General features: G+C 45.6%; 1 protein-coding gene across 1 annotated transcript; it reads left to right on the plus strand.

Annotated features, from left to right (window-relative positions):
* Positions 1-3,882: 3,882 nt before the first annotated feature.
* Positions 3,883-15,694, plus strand: RGCC (regulator of cell cycle). The gene is made up of 5 exons (XM_032150769.2): positions 3,883-4,144; positions 4,671-4,856; positions 11,400-11,507; positions 13,325-13,387; positions 15,303-15,694. The coding sequence occupies exons 1-5, from the start codon at positions 4,096-4,098 to the stop codon at positions 15,308-15,310; spliced, it is 414 nt and encodes a 137-aa protein (XP_032006660.1). The 5' UTR covers positions 3,883-4,095; the 3' UTR covers positions 15,311-15,694.
* The last annotated feature ends 7,226 nt before the right edge of the window (positions 15,695-22,920 follow it).

Raw genomic sequence — 22,920 nt, forward strand, 5'->3', positions numbered from 1 at the left:
ATATTAAGAAATAATTGCTAATAAAAAGTTTTCAGATTATTAATATTAATATTAATTATTAGGAGCTAATATTACTGTTTTCTAATGAATAAGATCAGTATCAGTTATTAATATCAGGCATTATTAATAATTAATATTAATAATTTATTATCGTTAGAACAACTGTTTAATAGTAATTATCGTTATTATCGGTATTATTTATTATTATATCAATTATAATAATTGATATTATTAATTGCGATAAGTAATATTGAGACATTCCTCACAATATCGCAGAAAATGTACACCCCACTGTGATGTTGTTCCTAATAGCCAGGGGTAGGCGATGACATTACTCCAAATATCGCACTGGGTGTACATCCCTTCTGTGATCTTGTTGCTGATATCCAGGCGGGGAGAGGACGGTATTAATCCCAATAATCCAGAAGGTGTAGACCTCCCCTGTGATATTGTCCCTAATATCCAAAAGTGGAGAGGAAGATATATCACCCAATTTCGCAGGGGTTGCACACCACCCCTGTGGTATTGCTCCTAATGTCCAGGGGTAGAGAAAATGACATGACTTACAGTATGGCAGGGGGTGAACACCCCCTCCATGATATTGTTCCTGATATTCAGGGGGGAAGAGTATGATATTACTCCCAATATCACAGGGGGTGTACTCCCAGTATCCCAGGGGGTGTATAGTATCCCGACCTGTGATAGACTCCGCCACGATGCGGGGAGTAATATCACGCCCCTCTCCTTCCCTGGATATTACGATGCACATCGCAGGGGGGCGGGCGACGCTCGCGATGAGGGGAGAAATATCAGTCCCTCCCGGTATTACACAGGTGTGTACACTTTCTGTGTTATTGGGAGTAATATCAACATTGCCACATCGCAGGCGCGTGGACACCCCCCACTGATGTGCAGAGTAATATCAACCCCCGTCCCTCCCTGCATGTTAGCAGCCACTGTGGACACACAGTGTATTTACGATATTTCCAGTAAGATTATCTTTTCTATTGAACCTTATGAACAAGATCACAGAGGGGTGTACACCTCCTGCGATATTGGGGGTGATATCATTCTCTCCTCCACAGCATACTGGGAACAATATCACAGGGGCGTGTATTTCCCCTTTCTTATTGGGAGTCATATCATACTTGCCTTCCATATATTAAGAACAATATCAAAGAGGGGGTGGACACTTTGACGATATTGGGAGTAACATCATTCTCTCTACCCCTGGATATTAGCAGCAATATCACAGGGGGATGTACATTTCTTGTGATATTCAGAGTAGTATTATTGTCTTCCCCGCTGGATATTAAAAACAATACCACAAGTGGCGTCAAACCACCTGCCAAATTCGAGGGAATCTTATCCTCTCCGCCCTCCTACCCAGCCCCCGGATATTAGAGACAATAACACAGGGGTAATGTACACCCACTGCTTTATTGGGAGAAGCATCATCCTCTCCTCCCTTGGGTATTAGGGACAATATCACGGGCGGGGGGGGGGGGGGCGTGTACTGCCTCTGCGATATTGGGAGGAAAATGATCCTCTCTTCCCCTGGATATTAGGAAGGGTATCAGAGGGGGAGGGTGTACATTCCCTGCGATATTCAAGGTAATCTTATCCTCTCCCTCCCAGGGTATTAAGAACAAGAGTACAGGAGGGGTGTACACCCGCTGCGATATTGAGAGTCATATCATCCTCTTTCGCTCTGGATATTAGGAACAATATCACAGGGTTGTGTACACCCCCTGCGATATTGGGAGTAATATCCTCTCTCCCTGTGGATATTAGGAAGAGTATCACAGGGCTGTGTACAACCCCTGCAGTACTTGGAGTAATATCATCCTCTCTCCCTCTGGATAGTAGGAAGAGTTTCATATGGGTGCGTACACCCCCTGCGATATTGGGAGTAATATCATCCTGTCGCCCTGAGGAGAGAAGCCATTTCTCTACTGTCTCCTGTCTCTGAAGAGGAGGAGGAAGTAAAAGTTGGAAGACAACAGGAATGAAGTCAGTGTCAAGACCAGCCGGTGGCACTGATGAGCCGGCCTGAGGTGAAAAGATTAGCCCCCTTCCCCCCCACCCCACTCTAAGCACATGTGCTCTCAATTCATCAAGACCCTTTCACGTGGAACCCCTTAGAGTTGTAAGCCCTTAAACGGGCCAGGAACTCTGTTTTCCTTCGGGGAGCTCGGCTTTTAAGACGCGAGTCTGCCGAAGCTCCCGGCCCAATAAAAAAAGCCCCTTCCTTCTTTAATCCGCTGTCTGAGGGGTTTTGTCCGCAGCTTGTCCTGCTCCATTTCTTGGTTCCCTGACCGGGAATTGAACCCCAGCAGCGGCGGTGAGAGCTCTGAGCCCTAAGCACTAGACCACCAGGGGAACTTAGAACCTTGTGGGAAATAGATTGCTCACCATTAAAAGTGGGTTGGCCATCAGAAGGAAGCCTGGACAGGTCCCTTGTTTCTAAGGTGTGGCACAAGGTAACTGGTAAAGGATAGCTAGACCAGTTCCCATACAGACACTTGGTGACAGCTGGTGCTAGACCCCCCACAGTGGCTAAGAGGGCAAGCAGCAGCAATACTAGTAGCAAAGGGACAGATAGCTAAGGAAGGATCCCGTTCCACCCGCCCAGGAAGATCAACTCCTGAAGTTCTGTTCAACCCAATATCAGAAGATCCATTGCAGAAGACGGCACCAGAGATCCCAGTGGTGCCCTCCCCTTACCAGGGAAAGAGGCTCCCCACTCTTGAGCCCACAGTGCTTGCGCCTCCGCAAGACAAGAATATCCCTAGGCCACCCAGAGTAGACAAGAAAGGAGGACTATTCATATGATTATTGGTCATTAATACATACTCTTTTGTGAGGTGTATGTTTCAATGTTTTGCCCATTTTTAATTTTTACCAGGTTGTCTATTTGTGATTACTTTGTAGATGGGTCTTTCTATATTCTGAAAACAAATCCTGGCTGGGTGCGGTGGCTCACGCCTGTAATCCCAGCACTTTGGGAGGCTGAGGTGGGCAAATCACCTGACGTCGGGAGTTCGAGACCAGCCTGGTCAACATGGAGAAACCCCGTCTCTGCTAAAAATACAAAAACTAGCTGGGAGTGGAGGCTGAATGTTTCACTCCGTTGCATGTTAATTGCTCTACATTTAATTAGCCGTCTGTGGCGAGAGGCGAGCGGCTAGCGCCTAACTCAGCGCACAGTCCAGGGCGTTCGCCCCCGCAGGCCGCGGGGCAGGGTGGCTCGTTACCCCGTGGACACTGCAAGGCGCCCGGTTCGCGCTGCGTCGACGCAGTAGTTTCTTCCCGTAATAAACCCCTTCTAGATAAAGTCAGGCTGGCGGGAGCGCCCTGGACCGTAGTTCAGGCTCCCGCGCTCCGCGGTGGGAACAGTTTAGGACTCCCCCAACTCCTGCCCCTCTCGCCCCCGACCCTCTCCACTCCGCCGGCCCACCATCTCGGAAGTCCCCTTGGGACAATGCGGAGGGGACCTCCGCGTCCCCGACACCCGACTGGGACACGGCCGCGGGCTCCTTCGTCCCTCCCCGCCAGCTAGGTAGGCTCTGCATGCCCACGTCCACTTCACAGCCGAGGAAGCTGCGGCTCGCGGAGGTGCCTGGCACGCGGCGGGAAGCAGCGGAGCTCGCGCCCAGCAGTCAGCTCTGGTGAGGCCGAGGACACCGCGTGGGCCGGGTTGTCAGGGCGCGCGGGCGAGAGGCGGGTAAATATTTGGGGCTGTAACCCGGGCTCCGGCGACTCCTCGTCACCGCGGTTCCAGGGCGGGCGCGTGGCGAGGGCGGTGCCTGGGGGCAGGAGCCTCCTCGGAGGGCGGCGGGGACAGACCCGTCGCCCCGGCTCCGCAGCCCCGCCCCGGCCCCGCCCCCGCTCCGGCCGCTGAAGGCTATAAGACCTAGGAGCCCGAGCCTGCCGGAGGGCGGGCACGGACCGTGCTGGGAGCGGCGCGGCTGGAGCGCAGCGCCGAAGGGACTGGCAGGGCGGGAGTCTGCGGGACAGCAAGCCCCCGAATAGCTCCGGCTGCCACCTCGCAGGACCCAAGGCCACGCGCGCCGGGCCCAGCTGAGCAGCCTCATGAAGCCTCCCGCGGCGCAGGGGAGCCCCGCGGCCGCCGCGGCCGCAGGTGAGTGCGGGGTCCGCGGTCCCCTTAAAGTCCCGGCTCTGCAGATGGCTGGTGAAAAAGGAGGGGCCCCGTGTCGTCCCTTCACACCCCCCACCCTTCCATCCTCCCCGGTGGGAACCTGTCCCCGGTCTTCTCGCGCGGGCGGCTGCAGCCTCCTTCCCTGCCCGGGCTGGACCCCACGTCCCACCTTCCCGCCACCACCAGCTCCGCGCGCGCTCGGGGTTGGGGCGAGCGGGGGGACAGGTACCCGGTAGCGCCTGGGGAGGAGTCTGGCCGCGCCAAGTCGCTGGATGACCCTGGGCCTGGCGAAGGCTCAGTTTTCTTATCTGTAAAACGGACTTGGTAATAGAACGCACTTCGGGGGTGGTGGAGGAGATTATAAGGTAACAGTGACTGCGTGGCTGTCACTTGGCAGAGGCGCCAAGTGTCAGTTATCTTTGGGAACCGTGGCAGCCCCTCCTGGCCCTGGGAGGTGGTCCTGCTGCCCCCCGACTTCCGTGCACTGAGCCCCTGGCCCTGCCCGCAGCCCCGGCCCTGGACTCGGCGGCCGCGGAGGACTTGTCGGACGCGCTGTGCGAGTTTGACGCGGTGCTGGCCGACTTCGCGTCGCCCTTCCACGAGCGCCACTTCCACTACGAGGAGCACCTGGAGCGCATGAAGCGGCGCAGCAGCGCCAGCGTCAGCGACAGCAGCGGCTTCAGCGACTCGGAGAGTAAGTGCGGCCCCCGCTAGGATGGCGCCGGGATCTCCCAGCTCCCAGGACCTGGCCCGCGAAGGCTGCGGCCTCAGTTTTCTTATCTGTAAACTGAGGAATGGTTTCCTGAAGCTCAACGCCGTAGGCCGAGTGGTGGCGGGGCCCCTGACGATAATCACGGGAAAGGTCGCTGGAGGGCAGGTTGGTCCACCTGCCGCCCACAGGTGTGTCACCAGGCAGGCGAGTTTAAGCAGCTTGTCCCGACTCAGCCAGACAGGACTCCCTGGACTTGCACCAGGCCTTTCCACAGTTTCCCTCCTCTTCTCCTTTCCGTGCCTCTCCCCTCTCAGCTGTGAATGTTTCACTCCGTTGCATGTTAATTGCTCTACATTTAATTAGCCGTCTGTGGCGAGAGGCGAGCGGCTAGCGCCTAGCTCAGCGCACAGTCCAGGGCATTCGACCCCGCGAAGATGTGGAACAAGTGCCAGTGAAATGAGGGGGCACAGTGGGGACATAGGAGGGCGCAGAACGGAAATATTCATGAAACCAGGAAAGGTTTCATAAGCCCAAACTGCTGTTCTTGGGATTTATGAAATAACTGCTTGCATTTTCTTCTGGCCCTTAGCTCTCAGACTTGTTGCTCCATTGCATGCAGTTATGAAAATCTTTGGCACTGCTGAGTTCAAGTATTTTTCAGCCAGGTCCTCCACCAGGCTGGAGGGGGAGCCAGAGAGCACATGGGCATGAAGGTGCTTCCTGGTGACCTTTCTCACAATGGAGACTACCCCAGGGTCTCTTTGTCCTGAACAACTTTGTCAGCAACAACAACAAAATAACAACAACAACAACAACAACAAAAAGAGACAGCTTTTTCCGGGAACTCACATGTCCTGGGAGGACTACAGGTACCTCAAACAGCAAATTAGGTGCCTTTTTAGTATTACATGATTGTTGGTTTCAAATCCAGAATTACTTATTGTTTTTCAAAGTGCAAAGTCAATTTTAAACTATTCTGTGTTATTCTTCAGCCTTTAATCCTTAGATGGGTTACAGGCATGAATGTCACTCCTTTTGCTGCCCTTGACTCAGGAGTGAAAGTAATGGCCTTTCCTTGTGATTCTCTTATTTTGAAACCTGGAGCTCTTCCTTGTTCCTGGGCTAAGATTCAGGGCTAGACTTGAACATAAGCTGCCCTTCTGCAAAGGGATAAATGCGCTCACCACCCGGGTCAGGGTTTGACTCAGAAACCTGAGTTCCAGCTTGTTTCCTTGGCAGCACTGCCAAAGAGTTAGACCAAGCTGCAGCTGATCAATAGAAAAGGTCTGAAGTCTACTGTGTATGCTAGGGTTATTATGATATTGTAGGACCATTTAGGAAATGAGGAACTGGCTTCTTTAGCATCAGCAAGACTTAGAACACCTGCATATCTTTGCCTAGACTATTCTGGCCTGGCCCTGGGAGAGGGGACCTTGTGGGCCCTGGAGAACCAGCATGACAGATGGCTTATGTGGCTTAGAAGCCACTGAGGTAGAACCTGAACTTGTTCAAGCCATGAGAGAATAAGGCCAGTGAGGAGCCTTCAGGGTTCCCTGGTATTGTGTTAGTAATTCTGCATGGGTGACAGGTCTTGTGATGCTTGGCAAGGCATATAGAGGGACAGTGAGGTCCCAGAAAGGGAGCTGGGACAACGGTGAAGTTGAGGAAATATGCTCTTTCTTATTTTGTCCCCCTTTGGCGAGGCTATCAGAATTTAGATTTTCAGGAGGAGAATTCAACCCACACCCCCAGCCATTCCCTGTGGCAAAAGGGAGGTAGGTCCAAAGCTTTCTTTTTCTCAGTTAATTACTATAGTTTGCTTGCTTTAAACGTGTGGGATCGTTCTATATTTACAGGAGCCTTGGGTAAGGTTTACTGTCTGTGGTTTTACTTCCCTCTGGAGCAGCACGTTGACATGCGCTAACCCTAAATTACCTTTCTCCCAACCCCCCAAGCTGAAAAAACACACCTACCTTTTAAACAAGCTTTTTTTGCAGCAGAGTTTCTCAGACTCAGTTGTATATTTCATATGCTTTTCTTTCTTTTGATGGTGACTTAGAAAACGTGGTCCCAGAATTTGAGGTTCCTGACTTCAGTACACTAACTGGACTTGCCAGGGATGTTTCTAATGGGAATTTGAGATACATGTGAGATGGTGCTTCAGAGCTGATTGAAGCCGATGTTGTAAGGCCCTCAAATATCCAGCCTTACCACCTGCCAGGGTTCCCCAAATCATCACTGTTCTAGGTCCCTCGAGCCCCTGTTAATAGCAGCACCTGATACCCGTACGGGGCAATAATACATGAATATGTGATCAGCCAGCAACACATTGCTGTCATTTAATCAGACTAACTGGCTATTACTTTTGCAAGGAATAGAGTTCCAGGGGAGGGAAAAGAACAGGATGTCCGGCCTTGCCTACCTTGAAATCTGTCTTGCGTGAGATTTTGCCCATTGTATGTTCTTAATAAAACTCTGTGGAAAGAAATTTTATTGGTTAAGGGTAAAGAGAGGTCTAGACCTTGGGGTACCTCTATGTTGAGGGTTTGCTCTTGGAAGGTTTGTTCTAGGATGCCACTGAAGAGAAAGTTCTCTTAAGAATGTTGCTGCTCTCTCAAGAAGAGGCAGAATCTTGATTCTGTTTATTCTCTGTGATTACCTTTGCTCTCTCAGGAGCGCTATTCTACACTTTGCTAGGAACTTTAGAATTAAATCATTAAAACGACAGGCATTATACACAGAGCACCTAGGTTATTGTTCTTCTTCTAACAAGGAAGAAATGGAGTGACTCTACAGGGTCATGCAGTTTTCACGTGGCCTCTAGACACCCACTCGACAGTGGCATAGATGCTAGATGCCCACTCACCAGTGGTGTAGCTTTGGGGCCTTGAGGGCTCTCTTTTCATCTGTGCCATACACGACGTGTAGATATCATCACAGCGTGCGCCTCGGCTGCAGCAGGTTTGGCTCAAGGATGCTGGCGGTCGGCTTCCTCTTGATGATCGAAGGTTGAACATTTCAAAACTTGGAGTTGGGTCTGTCCCAGATTGTACACCTCATGGAAAGGGAGTGAAGTCATGGTGTGGCAACGAGCCGGGGCGTGAGCTAATGTGTGTCTCTCTGTGTGTGTGTGTGTGTGTGTGTGTGTGTGTGTGTGTGGTGGGCAGGGGGGGCGGGCAGGAGGAAGTGAGCGTAGCTGTGCTGCCATGCCTCTGTGTGCGTATGTTTCTATATAAATAGATATTGTAACTAGTATTTTTCCCCCTCTTCCTCCCTCACTGTAGGAGTGGTTGTCAGTTTGTCTGTATATTTTCTCAGTTTGGGAAAAATGCTCATGTCAAGAAGGCATTTAGCCTGTGAACCTAAAAGATCAGAGGACAGCCCTGGCAATATTCCGGATCTACGGCTCATTCTCTACAGATTCTCTCCAGGCCCCATGAGTTATGCTGAATTTTTCCTGAATCTTTGCTGGATTCCTTTTTTCCCCTGCTACCATCCTCTTTTGTAATGGCCTTTCCATATCTAGATTGTTCCTTCTCCCAACATTCAATAGTGTTTGGCCTCCTTGCTTGTGAGGTGAACAAATTGTGGTGTCTTTCTCCCCCTGCAGAGGAGTGTACGTGGATGGAAACTTGCTGGAGAGTAGGGGCAGAAGAGAGCTGAAGTTCAAAGTTAGGGTAGGGCCTGTGGTGCAGGCTGGGTAGGTGGAGTGAGCGGTGGCATGGAAAGTTGCTCTCCCAGGCCAGCTGCTTGTGGGAGATAGAGAGCGGAGGTGTGGTCCCTGCGATCTGGCCCAGCCAGCCTCTGGGCCAGGGATGGGGGCGAAGCTCTCAGGTATCCTTCATAGCCACAGATAATGTGCCAAGGGCCTCGTATTTTCTGGCTCGGAGTCTAGGTATGAGGCCTGCCTCCTCAGGACCCTCTGTGGTTTTCTCGCCCCTAAATCTTGCCTTATCTTCTCCCCATGAGTTTTTCGGGCTGTACTTGTGGCGATTCTCCTGGTGACTGCATGGTGACAACAGTAAGGCTCCCTTGCAGGTCTGCAGTGGGTGTGGCCAGCTTCCTGTGTGTAGGGGAAAGGGCTTCCCCTGGGAGAATTGGAGAGCTCCTTTGGAGGTGGGCTTGGTTGAGGGAGCCAGCAGGAGGGCTTCCCGAGAAAGGTTCCACAGAGTCCAAGGGTCCTGAGAAGTAGTAGCAGGAGCACCACAAAAAAGTGTCCTGTGGTCAGGTACACTGGGGAAATGGGGCTGGTTTTGTTTAACCACAAGTCTTTTCAGGATGTTGGAAGTGGGCATACCCACGGGAATGACCAAGGCTGTTTGGTGTTTCTCAGGTGTACTTGATCACACAGCCCTAGGAGGACCAGCATTCTGAGGAATGTATTTTTGGGGAAATGTAGGTATCAGGTCCAGGGTTTTGGATCTCAGTCCATGTTCATCCTCACAACCCAGTGATGGTGGTCGTTTCAGGTGAGCTGGGCTGGACCTCTGAAGGAAGCAAAGATTGTGAGGGTTGCTCTCAAGGGTCTTCTGGGCGTGTTTGGAAAAGTGGACAAGATGGCGGTGTCAGCGAAAAAGAGCAGGGGGCAGGTGGGCCCCTGGGCAGGAGAGGGTGGGGGGAAAGGGAGCCAGGTGAGGCACCTGAGAAGCTGTGGCAGCCTCTTAGGGACAAAGCTGAATTTCCCGGAGACCAGAAACCTCTTCTTCTGAAAACTCTGATACTTTTTGTACTGGGCCTATCTCTTGTCACTTAGGCAAATTCCTTTTCAGTTAACGGGACCAAAGAGAGATATTTTTGCCTCCTCCTGAGCTGGAGGTAATTGGCTTAAAGTGGAAGAATCCCGAGGCGGCAGGGACCTGGTAAGGCCCCCGTCATTCAGCTGCCCTCTCATACCTGAAGAGCCACTTTTTTGCTCCAACTGTGGCTGGCTTTGTGTTTTGTTTTAACCAGGAAGGCTGTTCCCCGTGACCTCAGGGGCCACATCCTGCTTCTGCTGCCTGCCTTGCCTTTGCACCCTTTGAGTCAGTGCTGCTCAGCCAGCAGCCCCTTTCTGAGTCACAGCCACACAGCTGGGCCAACCGTGGGTTGGTTTCCTTCCCCTTAGCAGGACTTAGAGAATCTCAGAACTTTAGAGCTAGAAGTGCCTTTAAGGATTATTTAGTCCACCTTCCCATTCTATTGATAAGTAAGCTAGGCCCAGAGATACCGTCTTGTTCAAAGGCACCCTAGTACTTAGTAGTTGACTGGATGGTCCCCTTGACTCCCAGTTCAGCCTTGAACTTCTGGGGCCTCATCTTGCTGTCGTTCAAGTCTTTGGAAGTATGAGAATAGAGGGAGCCGTGATGTCACTCCAAGTGTCTAATAGATGAACTTCCAGGAGAAGATGTCTTTATCTTTGACCTTCTGGCTTATCTGAAGAGTACAGACTCTTAGGAAAACCTCTCTTAAGTAAAAGAGAGGATTATTAAATTATAGGACAGCAAGAGAGCAAAGATCTCTCTTGAGCAGGGAAAGAGGCTTAAGTCATGGGATACCGGATGTTTGTATTTTAGGAGGCTCAGAGGGCAGAAGGGACATATTTCACTTGAGATGATTCCTTTTGCCTAAGATCCTTACCCCCCCCACCCCCACCATCAACCAAGCACTGGTCATGATGATCCTATCACCCCCTTCCTGTATTAGGGAAGCAAGGGCCTTTGGTGTACTTGATTGGACACACACACACACTCACACACACACACTCTCACACACTTCTCACACTCACACTCATACTCTCACACACACTCACTTTCTCACACACACAGTCACTCTCACACACTCCACACATGCACACACACATTCACACACACTCCACACACTCACGCACACACAATCACACACACTCTCACACATTTTTCACATACTGTCACACACACAATCACACACACTCTCACTTTCTCACACACACACCCACACTCACACACTCATGCACACACACACTTTCACACAAACACTCTCACACACACACTTTCTCACACACACACACACACTCTCTCTCCCCTGTCTCGAATCACTTTGGGGGCATAAACATAAAACCTAGAAATCAACCTGTTTCCTAATCTTTTTTTTTTTTTTGAGACAGTCTCACTCTGTCGCCCAGGCTGGAGTGCAGTGGTGTGATCTTGGCTCACTGCAACCTCCGCCTCCCAGATTCAAGTGAGTCTCCTGCCTCAGCCTCCCAAGTAGCTGGGGCTAGAGGCGCACACCACTATGCCTGGCTAATTTTCGTATTTTTAGTAGAGAGGGGTTTCACCATGTTGGCCAGGCTGGTCTTGACCTCCTGATCTCTGGTGATCCACCTGCTGCAGCCTCCCAAAGTGCTGAGATTACAGCCCTGAGCCACCACACCTGGCTGTTTTCTTTACTACAGATTTGCAGCTTTGGCTTATTTTGAAGACAAATTGTTGGTTATCAATAGACTATAACGTGATAAGTCTATAATCTCATGAGTACTATTTCTAATGAGTATATTTTCCTTCCTGAAAGGTGCAGATTCACTTTATAGGAACAGCTTCAGCTTCAGTGATGAAAAACTTAATTCTCCAACAGACTCTACCCCAGCTCTTCTCTCTCCCACTGTCACTCCTCAGAAAGGTAAGGTCGTTAGTTGGAATTTGAGTTTTTTGCTTTTTTATTCCTCTCTCCTTCTCAATCCCTTCTCTGTCCCTTTTATCCCTAAACAATCTTTCTCAAGTGTACAAAACAAACAGGTAAGACTAATGTCTTAATACTGTATACAGTGGAATTTTTTATTTCTCAGGATTTTAATCGGTGTGAACATGAAATCAGATAATTTGGGGCAGAAAACCTGAAGTCACCAGGAGAAAGAAAATTTGGAGACTAGACTGTTCTCTCTCATGTGATGTAATCAAGACTGTGCAAATGACAGTGTTTCTTAGGAGTCTCCTCCTAGACTTGTTGGTTCTAGAATTTAAAACTCCTCAGTTTGCCTTTGCAGATAGTAGGATTCTTTTTATTGCATTAATTATTTAACCAATGCTTTCAGATGACCAATTTAGCAATTAAATGGGGTTGTCATTATTAGATAAGCTATGATCTAACATGATTTAAAATAGCAGCTCCAGCCTGTCTCTACTGTGGTATTAATAGACCTAAAATGTCTTTAAAGATGCATGAGCAGTTTCTTATTTTTTGGAACTGGTAAAATGTCTCCAGCTAGAGAGCTGAATGTTCTGTTACATTGGACAAGTGCCTTTTTGAAAACAAAAGGAGTTTTTTTCCTTAAGAAAAGTTATACTTACTGAAAATAGTTGCAGAATGCAATAAAAATGAACATAGTTAAAAAGAAATGACAATTCCATCTCTCTTTTCACTTTGGCAATAAGACAGGACTTCACTCTTTTTTCAAAAGAGGCATTTTAAAATTCCCTTCTCAACATAGCAACGTTAGCACCCACTGGGAATTCTGCCACTATCCAGCCCTCAGTCTGTAATGGATCTGTTGAATTCAGAGGCAGAGCAGTCTAGAAAGTGCTCAGATTTGTTACCTGATCCTCAAGAGGTAGGACTTAAAGAGGGAAAAAAAGCCCCTAGTGGCAAATTGACTTAAAAAGCTAAGAACAATTAGCCATTTGTAGCCAGCAGGTTAGTTAATTAATAAAACTGTCCAGTACTGCATTTCAAGGAAGGCATGAATGATGTGATGAACTCTACAGAAATAAAGTCAGCTGTATGAAAAAAATCTCTACATCTCAGGCTCTAGAGAGAACCAAATCAGAATGAGGACTCATTACCTTGTGTGGGCACCTGGAGGGGATGAGGCTGTCCTGGACCCAGAAGCCTCGTGGTGCCTTCCCTGTACCATTTTGATAAGAAACAGTGAACTCTTCATTCATTTCATACTGGAGGGACTCTGAGGGCTGCAGCGTTGCCTTGCGGGGATAGCACAAGCAAGAACACATCAGAAGGCTAGTGCCACAGGAATGACACAATCTAGGTGTCTGCTCTGCACAGTGCTATGCTTACTGTTTTGACTAATAACTCATATTCTACACAATACAAAAACCAAACTTCTTTTATCTTCCCTTCCTGCTCCTCACTCTCCTGCAAACATTTAAGACAGTGAAGGAAGATTCCTCTTCCAGGTGAGGGAGAAGTGGGGTGGGATGGTTGGAGAGGGTGGTGATGAACTAAAAAATAAAGAAACACTGAGGCTAGTCTTCAGAATCAGTTTCTGAGTTTACTGTATCAAAACACTGGAGCAACACTTAGGGTTGGCCCAGGGCACTCTTCAATAAAGTCTCTGAAGATAAGGAGGTAGATGTAAAATAGAAATAATCCATTCTATAACTCCGGAAGTTCCAACTTCCTGGAAAACTCAATATGGAGTCATCAGCTGTCTTTGTTATGGAAACCGAACTCTCTCTCTCTCTCTCTCTCCTGTTTCACAGCTAAATTAGGAGACACAAAAGAGCTAGAAGCCTTCATTGCTGATCTTGACAGAACTTTAGCAAGTAAGTACATGTCTGATATTAAAAAGAAAACAAAAAACTAACAGACACTGCCGATACAGTGTTGTAATGTTAACCAGCTTGCCCTGGGGCAGAAAGTTTCATCCTAAGGCTTCTTTAGGTTTAGAAACAGGACCCTAGGCCGGGGTGGTGGCTCATGCCTATAATCCCAGCACTTTGGAAGGCCGAGGCGGGTGGATTACCTGAGGTCAGGAATTCAAGTCCAGCCTGGCTAACGTGAAACCCCATCTCTACTAAAAAATACAAAAATTAGCTGGGTGTGGTGGCGTGCACCTGTAGTCCCAGCTACTTGGGAGGCTGAGGTAGGAGAATCGCTTGAACCCGGGAGGTGGAGGTTGCAGTGAGCCGAGATTGCGCCACTGCACTCCAGCCCGGTGACAGAGCGAGACTCCGTCAAAATAGTAATAATAATAACAATGAGAGGAAGAAGAAACAGGACCCTAGTGGCTAGGAATGAAATTCTGGGATAAGCTTGTGTTAAAGTAGACCATGTGTGTTTCCAAACAGTGAGAACAGGTCACTAGCAAAAAATGGCATTTTGTTTGAGAAATGGAGAGCAAGCAAGACTGGAGCATTACCATCATGATGGCCTGTCAGGCTTTTCAGAGAAGAAACGAACGGATTAACCACAAGTGCATTACTCCAACAAGCCAAAAGGCTTCCATCCCATGGGCCAGGGTAATTTTCCCAGGTTAGATCCAGGGTTTGGGTGAAATCTAACTTTAAGATGTGGGTGCCGAAACAGAGAATTGGCTTGTGGGGCCTTTCACCAGAGACCCATGCCAGTGACTGAATGACCTGGATTAGGTATGCATACTTGCAAGCCTCTTATTTGGGAATTACACTAATTGTTTTTTATTTATTTATTTATTTTTGAGACGGAGTTTTCGCTCTTGTCGCCCAGGCTGGAGTGCAATGGCACGATCTCGGCTCACTGCAACCTCCGCCTCCTGGGTTCAAGTGATTCTCCTGCCTCAGCCTCCCGAGTAACTAGGATTACAGGCATGCGCCTCCATGCCCGGCTAATTTTTTTTGTATTTTTAGTAGAGACGGGGTTTCTCCATGTTGGTCAGGCTGGTCTCGAACTCCTGACCTCAGGTGATCCACCCCCCTTGGCCTCCCAAAGTGCTGGGATTACAGGCATGAGCCACCATGCCCGGCCTGAATTACACTAATTGTTACCTGTTTTGTGTGACCAAAAATGTTGAGAACTGAAGACATCAAATTATAACTGCAGTATAGGGGCCCAGAAGAAGGGACCCTCACACTCTATCTACACACTCTATTTCCAAAGGTTAAGATTACAAGAGCCAGGAGGACCAACTCCAGCTTCTGGGATGGAAGGTTCAGCAACTCTCCTATGGGGGGGTCCTGTTTAGTCACAGCGTGGGCCGGGAAAATTTTGTCCCAGCCCCTTAATTTTCCAGTGGAAGGGTTGATTTTCTCTGAGAAGTATTTAATGCTATTCTTTGCTAAAGAGCCGGGTAAACTCTGAAAAATTAAATCCAAAGCTGGTTATTTAAAAATAACTATGTTCTTAACACTCTTGCAGGCAAATCTAAATATCAGATAGAAAGTCCTTGTGTCATCTCTATTTGCTTGAAGATTTTATTGCCTGTTTTCTTACTGCACCATCTTATATCAGAAGTCCAGGGCTTGTTTTGATAGGGATTATTACAATTGCAGCATAATTTGTATTAGACCCATGTAACAAGCCTGTCTACTCCATGGAAATTGCAGTGGGTTGCCCAGTCATTCCAGTTAATCAGACGCTTATCATGTGGGAAGCCCGGCATTGAGTTTGGTGCTTTGATGCACGTCTGAGACAGTGTGATGTGGTTAAGCATAGGAATTGTGAGCCTCTGAGTGGATAACCTTACCTATCTCTCATTTACAGGTATGTGAAACAAGAAGTTCTGGGTCCTTTCATCATAAGGGAGAAGCTTCAGAAAGTTCTGAGGACCTGCTAAAATCAGCTACTAGAATCTGCTGCCAGAGGGGATGAAGACGTGCACTCACCCTTCTACCAGGCCACTCTCAGGCTCACCTTAAAATCAGCCCTTGATCCCATTTCTGGGCAATTTAGACAGTGAAACTGACTTTGTTTACCTGCTTGCAGCGTATTAGAACAGACGATCTATGCTAATATTGTGTTTTCTGTTAAAACATAGCTTTCCTGTAATTTAAAGTGCTTTTATGAAAATATTTGTAATTAATTATATATAGTTGGAAATAGCAGTAAGCTTTCCCATTATAATATATTTTTGTATACAAATAAAATTTGAACTGGAGTCTACTTCCTTTTCTTTTTCTTTATTTTTAAAAATATATTTCCATTCAAATAATATTCTAGTGGGAGTAACATGCCTCTTGATTCCTTAGCAAGGCCCCTGGGTGCTGTCTGATTGCACTACACAAGAGGACAGTAAACTTAAAGTGTTCCTTTAGCTCATTCAGTGCTCTGGAAGGAAATGCTGGCAGACGGCTGCTGGGAAATTTTGATTTGAGGATTGTGATTTCGTTGGAAGTTAGGTTTCTATTCTGTCTCTGCCCTCCTTCTCATATCTTGGCACCATTACAGGTGGAATGGACTCTTTCTTTGAATTAAGGGAAATACCAGTTCTTACAATCCAGGACTTAAATATGAGGGAAAGTTGAGATAGCTGGAAGACTTGAAAACGATGGTGCTTTTCTAAGATCTGTGTGTGGAGGAAGACTGATGGTGCTGGTCTTCATGGAATGTCCAGCCAACCTCTGGTGCGAAGAGTTTGACTGGTGGGCTTTGCACATAGAAGCCACTGACCTCCTACTACCCTTCCTAGCCTCTGGTAACCAACCTTCTACTCTATAATTCCATGAGTTTAACTGTTGACTTTTAGATCCCACAAATAAGTGAGAACATGCAATGTTTGTCTTTCTGTGCCTGGCTTATTTCACTTAACACAATGACCTCCAGTTCAATCCATGTTGTTGCAAATGACTAAATCTCATTCTTACGACTAAATGGTACTCCAGTGTGCATAAGTACCACATTTTCTTCATCCATGCATCTGTTGATGGCCACTTAGGTTGCTTCCAAATCTTGGCTATTGTGAATAGAGCTGCAACAAATATGGGAGTGCAGATATCTCTTTGATATACTGGTTTCCTTTTTTGGGGGGCATATACCCAGCAGTGGGATTACTGGATCATCTGGTAGGCTTTATTTTCAGTTTTCTGTGGAATCTCCAAACCGCTCTTCATAGTGGCTGTAGTAATTTACATTCCCACCAACAGTGTACAAGGGTTCCCTTTTCTCTACATCCTTGCCAACATCTGTCATTGCTTGTCTTTTGGATAAAAGCCATTTTAACTGGGGTGGGATGATATCTCATTGTAGTTTTGATTTGCATTTCTCTAATCAATGACATAGAGCACCTTTTCATATGTCTGCCATCTGTTTGTATTCTTTTGAGAAATGTTTATTCTAATTTTTTGCCCATTTTTAAATCAGATTATTAGATTTTTTTTCCTATTGAGTTGTTTGAGCTCCTTATATATTCTGACTGTTAATCCGTTGTCAGATGGGTAATTTGCACATATTTTCTCCCATTCTGTGGGTTGTCTCTTCACTTTATTGATTGTTTCATTTGCTATGCAGAAGCTTTTTAGCTTGACATGACCCCATCTAGTCCATTTTTGCTTTAGTTTCCTGTGCTTGTGGGGTATTACTCAAGAAATCTTTGCCCAGACTGATGTCTTGGAGAGTTTCTCCAATGTTTTCTTTTTGTAGTTTCATAGTTTGAGGTCTTAGATTTAAGTGTTAAATCCATTTTGATTTGATTTTTGTATATAGTGAGAGATGGGGGTCTAGTTTCATTCTTTGCATATGGATATCCAGTTTTCTCAGAATCATTTATTGAAGAGACTGTCCTTTCCCCAGTGTATGTTCTTGCCACCTTTGTTGAAAATGAGTTTACTGTAGGCGTGTGGATTTGTTTCTAGGTTCTCTGTTCTGTTCCATTGGTCTATGTGTCTGTTGTTATGCCAGGACTATGCTGTTTTGGTTATCATAGCTCTGTGGTATGATTTGAAGTCAGGTAATGTGATTCCTCCAGTTTTGTCCTTTTTAAAATTTTTTTTTATTATACTTTAAATTCTGGAGTACATGTGCAGAACACAAAGTTTTGTTACATAGGTATACATGTGCCACGGTGGTTTGCTGCACCCATCAACTCGTCACCTACATTAGGTATTTCTCCTAATGTTATCCTTCCCCTACCCCCCCAACCCCCAACAGGCCCCGGTGTGTGATGTTCCCCTCCCTATGTCCATGTGTTCTCATTGTTCAACTCCCATTTATGAGTGAGAACACGCAGTGCTTGGTTTTCTGTTCTTGTGATAGTTTGCTGAGAATGATGGTTTCCAGCTTCATCCATGTCCCTGCAAAGGACATGAACTCATCCTTTTTTATGGCTGCATAGTATTCCATGGTGTATATGTGCCACATTTTCTTTATCCAGTCTATTATTGATGGACATTTGGGTTGGTTCCAAGTCTTTGCTATTGTGAATAGTGCTACAATAAACATACGTGTGCTTGTGTCTTTATAGTAGAATGATTTATAATCCTTTGGGTATATACCCAGTAATGGGACTGCTGGGTCAAATGGTATTTCTAGTTCTAGATCCTTGAGGAATTGCCACACTGTCTTCCACAATGGTTGAACTAATTTACACACCCACTAACAGTGTAAAAGCATTCCTATTTCTCCACATGCTCTCCAGCACCTGTTGTTTACTGACTTTTTAATGATTGCCATTCTAACTGGTGAGAGATGGTATCTTATTGTGGTTTTGATTTGCATTTCTCTGATGACCAGTGATGATGAGCATTTTTTCCATATGTCTGTTGGCTATATAAATGTCTTCTTTTGAGAAGTGTCTGTTTATATCCTTTGCCCACTTTTTGATGGGGTTATTTTTTTCTTGTAAATTTGAGTTCTTTGTAGATTCTGGATATTAGCCCTTTGTCAGATGCAAAAATTTTCTCCCATTCTGTAGGTTGCCTGTTCACTCTGATGGTAGTTTCTTTTGCTGTGCAGAAGCCCTTTAGTTTAATTAGATCCCATTTGTCTATTTTGGCTTTTGTTGCCATTGCTTTTGGTGTTTTAGACATGAAGTCTTTGCCCATGCCTGTGTCTTGAATGGTATTGTCTAGGTTTTCTTCTAGGATTTTTATGGTCCTAGGTCTTATGTTTAAGTCTTTGATCCATCTTGATTTTTGTATAAGGTGTAAGGAAGGAGTCCAGTTTCAGTTTTCTGAATATGGCTAACCAGTTTTCCCAATAACATTTATTAAATAGTAACACTTTCCAAATTGCTTTTTTGTGTCAAGTTTGTCAAAGATCAGATGGTTGTAGATGTGTGGTGTTATTTCTGAGGCCTCTGTTCTGTTCCATTGGTCTATATATCTGTTTTGGTACCAGTACCATGCTGTTTTGGTTACTGTAGCCTTGTAGTATAGTTTGAAGCCAGGTAGCATGATGCCTCCAGCTTTGTTCTTCTTGCCGAGGATTGTCTTGGCTATGCAGGCTCTTTTTTGGTTCCATATGAAGTTTAAAGTAGTTTTTTCCAATTCTGTGAAGAAAGTCAGTGGTAGCTTGATGGGGATAGCATTGAATCTATAAATTACTTTGGGCAGTATGGCCATTTTCATGATATTGATTCTTCCTATCCATGAGCATGGAATATTTTTCCATTTGTTTGTGTCCTCTCTTATTTCCTTGAGCAGTGGTTTGTAGTTCTCCTTGAAAAGGTCCTTCACATCCTTTGTAAGTTGTATTCTTAAGTATTTTATTCTCTTTGTAGCAATTGTGAATGGGAGTTCACTCATGATTTGGCTCTCTGTTTGTCTATTACTGGTGGATAGGATGGCTTGTGATTTTTGCACATTGATTTTGTATCCTGAGACTTTGCTGAAGTCGCTTATCAGCTTAAGGAGATTTTGGGCTGAGACGATGGGGTTTTCTAAATATACAATCATGTCATCTGCAAACAGGGACAATTTGACTTCCTCTCTTCCTATTTGAACATGCTTTATTTCTTTCTCTTGGTTGATTGTCCCAGCCAGAACTTCCAATACTATGTTGAATAGGAGTGGTGAGAGAGGGCATCCTTGTCTTGTGCCGGTTTTCAAAGGGAATGTTTCCAGCTTTTGCCCATTCAGTGTGATATTGACTGTGGGTTTGCCATAAATAGCTCTTATTATTTTGAGATATGTTCCATTGATTCCCAGTTTATTGAGAGTTTTTAGCATGAAGGGGTGTTGAATTTTGTTGAAGGTCTTTTCTGCATCTATTGAGATAATCATGTGGTTTTTGTCATTGGTTCTGTTTATGTGATGGAGTCCGTTTATTGTTTTGCATATGTTGAACCAGCCTTGCATCCCAGGTATGAAGCTGACTTGATCGTGGTGGATAAGCTTTTTGATGTGCTGCTGGATTCGATTTGCCAGTATTTTATTGAGGATTTTCATATCGATGTTCATCAGATATATTGGCCTGAAATTTTCTTTTTTTGTTGTGTCTCTGCCAGGTTTTGGTATCAGGATGATGCTGGCCTCATAAAATGAGTTAGGGAGGATTTCCTATTTTTCTATTGTCTGGAATAGTTTCAGAAGGAATGGTACCAGCTCCTCTTTGTACCTTTGGTAGAATTAGGCTGTGAATCCATCTGGTCCTGGACTTTTTTTGGTTGATAGGCTATTAATTACTGCTTCAATTTCAGAACTTGTTATTAGTTTCTTCAGGCATTAGACTTCTTCCTGGTTTAGACTTGGGAAGGGTGTATGTGTCCAGGAATTTATCCATTTCTTCTAGATTTTCTAGTTTATTTGTATAGAGGTGTTTATAGTATTCTCTGATGGTAGTTTGTATTTCTGTGGGATCAGTGGTGATATCCCCTATAAAATTTTTTATTGCATCTATTTGATTCTTCTCTCTTTTCTTCTTTATTAGTCTGGCTAGTGGTCTATTTTGCTGATCTTTTTTAAAAAAAAAAAAAAAAAAAAACAGCTCCTGGATTCACCGATTTTTTTGAAGGGCTTTTCGTGTCTCTATCCCCTTCAGTTCTGCTCTGATCTTAGTCTTCTGCTAGATTTTGAATTTGTTTGCTGTTGCTTCTCTAGTTCTTTTAATTTTGATGTTAGGGTGTCAATTTTAGATCTTTCCTGCTTTCTCTTGTGGGCATTTAGTGCTATAAATTTCCCTCTACACACTGCTCTAAATGTGTCCCAGAGATTCTCATACATTGTGTCTTTGTTCTCACTGGTTTCAAAGAACATCTTCATTTCTGCTTACATTTTGTTATTTACCCAGTAGTCATTTAGGAGTAGGTCGTTCAGTTTCCATGTAGTTGTGCAGTTTTGAGTGAGCTTCTTAAACCTGAGTTCTAGTTTGATTGCACTGTGGTCTGAGAGACTGTTTGTTATGATTTCCATTCTTTTGCATTTGCTGAGGAGTGTTTTACTTCCAATTATGTGGTCAATTTTAGAATAAATGCGATGAGCTGCTGAGAAGAATGTGTATTCTGTTGATTTGGGGTGAAGAGTTCTGTAGATGTCTATTAGGTCTGCTTGGTCCAGAGCTGAGTTAAAGCCCTAAATATTCTTGTTAATTTTCTGTCTCGTTGATCTGCCTAATATTGACAGTGGGATGTTAAAGTCTCCCACACGGGAGTCTAAGTCTCTTTGTAGGTCTCTAAGAACTTGCTTTATGAATCTGGGTGCTCTTGTATTGGGTGCATATATATTTAGGATAGTTAGCTCTTCTTGCTGCATTGATCCCCTTACCATTATGTAATACCCTTTGTTGTCTCTTTTGATCCTTGTTGGTTTACAGTTTGTTTTATCCGAGATTAGGATTGCAACAACTACTTTTTTTTGCTTTCCATTTGCTTGGTAAATATTCTTCCATCCTTTATTTTGAGCCTATGTGGGTCTTTGCATGTGAGATAGGTCTCCTGAATACAGCACACTGATGGGTCTTGACTCCTTATCCAATTTGCCAGTCTGTGTCTTTTAACTGGGCATTTAGCCCATTTACATTTAAGGTTACTATTGTTACGTGTGAATTTGATCCTGTCATTATGATGCTGGCTGGTTGTTTTGCCCATTAGTTGATGCAGTTTCTTCATAGTGTTGATGTTCTTTACAATTTGGTATGTTTTTGCAGTGGTTGGTACCGGTTGTTCCTTTCCATGTTTAGTGCTTCCTTCAGGAGCTTTTGTAAGGCAGGCCTGGTGGTGACAAAATCTCTCAGCATTTGCTTATCTGTACAGGATTTTATTTCTCCTTCACTTATGAAGCTTAGTTTGGCTGGATATGAAATTCTGGGTTGAAAATTCTTTTCTTTAAGAATGTTGAATATTGGCCCCCACTCTCTTCTGGCTTGTAGGGTTTCTGCAGAGAGATCTGCTGTTAGTCTGATGGGCTTCCCTTTGTTGGTAACCCGACCTTTCTTTCTGGCTGCACTTAACATTTTTTCCTTCATTTCAACCTTGGTGAATCTGACAATTATGTGTCTTAGGGTTGCTCTTCTCGAGGAGTATCTTTGTGGTGTTCTTTGTGTTTCCTGAATTTGAATGTTGGCTTGTCTTCCTAGATTGGGGAAGTTCTCCTGGATAATATCCTGAAGAGTGTTTTCCAACTTGGTTCCATTCTCCTTGTCACTTTCAGGTACACCAATCAAACATAGATTTGGTCTTTTCACATAGTCCCTTATTTCTTGAAGGATTTATTCATTCCTTTTCACTCTTTTTTCTCTGATCTGGTCTTCTCTCTTTATTTCCTTAAGCTGATCTTCAATCACTGATACCCTTCCTTCTGCTTGATCAATTTGGCTGTTGATACTTGTGTATGCTTCACGAAGTTCTCATGCTGTGTTGTTCAGCTCCATCAGGTCATTTATATTCTTCTCTACACTAGTTATTCTAGTTAGCAATTCATCTAACCTTCTTTCAAGGTCCTTAGCTTCCTTGCATTGGGTTAGAACTTGCTCCTTTAGCTCAGAGGAGTTCGTTATTACCCACCTTCTGAAGCTTACTTCTGTCAATTAGTCAAACTCATTCTCTGTCCAGTTTTGTTCCCTTGCTGGCGAGGGATCCTTTGGAAGAGAAGAGGCATTCTGGTTTTTGGAATTTTCAGCCTTTTTGCACTGGTTTCTCCCCATCTTTGTGGATTTATCTACCTTTGGTCTTTGATGTTGGTGACCTTCTGATGGGGTCTTTGAGTGGATGTGCTATTCCTTTCTGTTAGTTTTCCTTCTGACAGGCTCCTCTGCTGCTGGTCTGCTGGAGTTTGCTGGAGGTCCGCTTTTGCAACCCTATTTGCCTGGGTATCACCAGCAGAGGCTGCAGAACAGCAAAGATTGCTGCCTGATCTTTCCTCTGGAAGCTTCATCCCAGAGGGGCACCTGCCAGATGCCAGCCACAGCTCTCCTGTATGAGGTGTCGTCAGCCCCTACTGGGAGGTGTCTC

The sequence above is a fragment of the Hylobates moloch genome, unplaced genomic scaffold, assembly GCF_009828535.3.
Source record: "Hylobates moloch isolate HMO894 unplaced genomic scaffold, HMol_V3 SCAFFOLD_4, whole genome shotgun sequence".
Classification (NCBI taxonomy): domain Eukaryota; kingdom Metazoa; phylum Chordata; class Mammalia; order Primates; family Hylobatidae; genus Hylobates; species Hylobates moloch.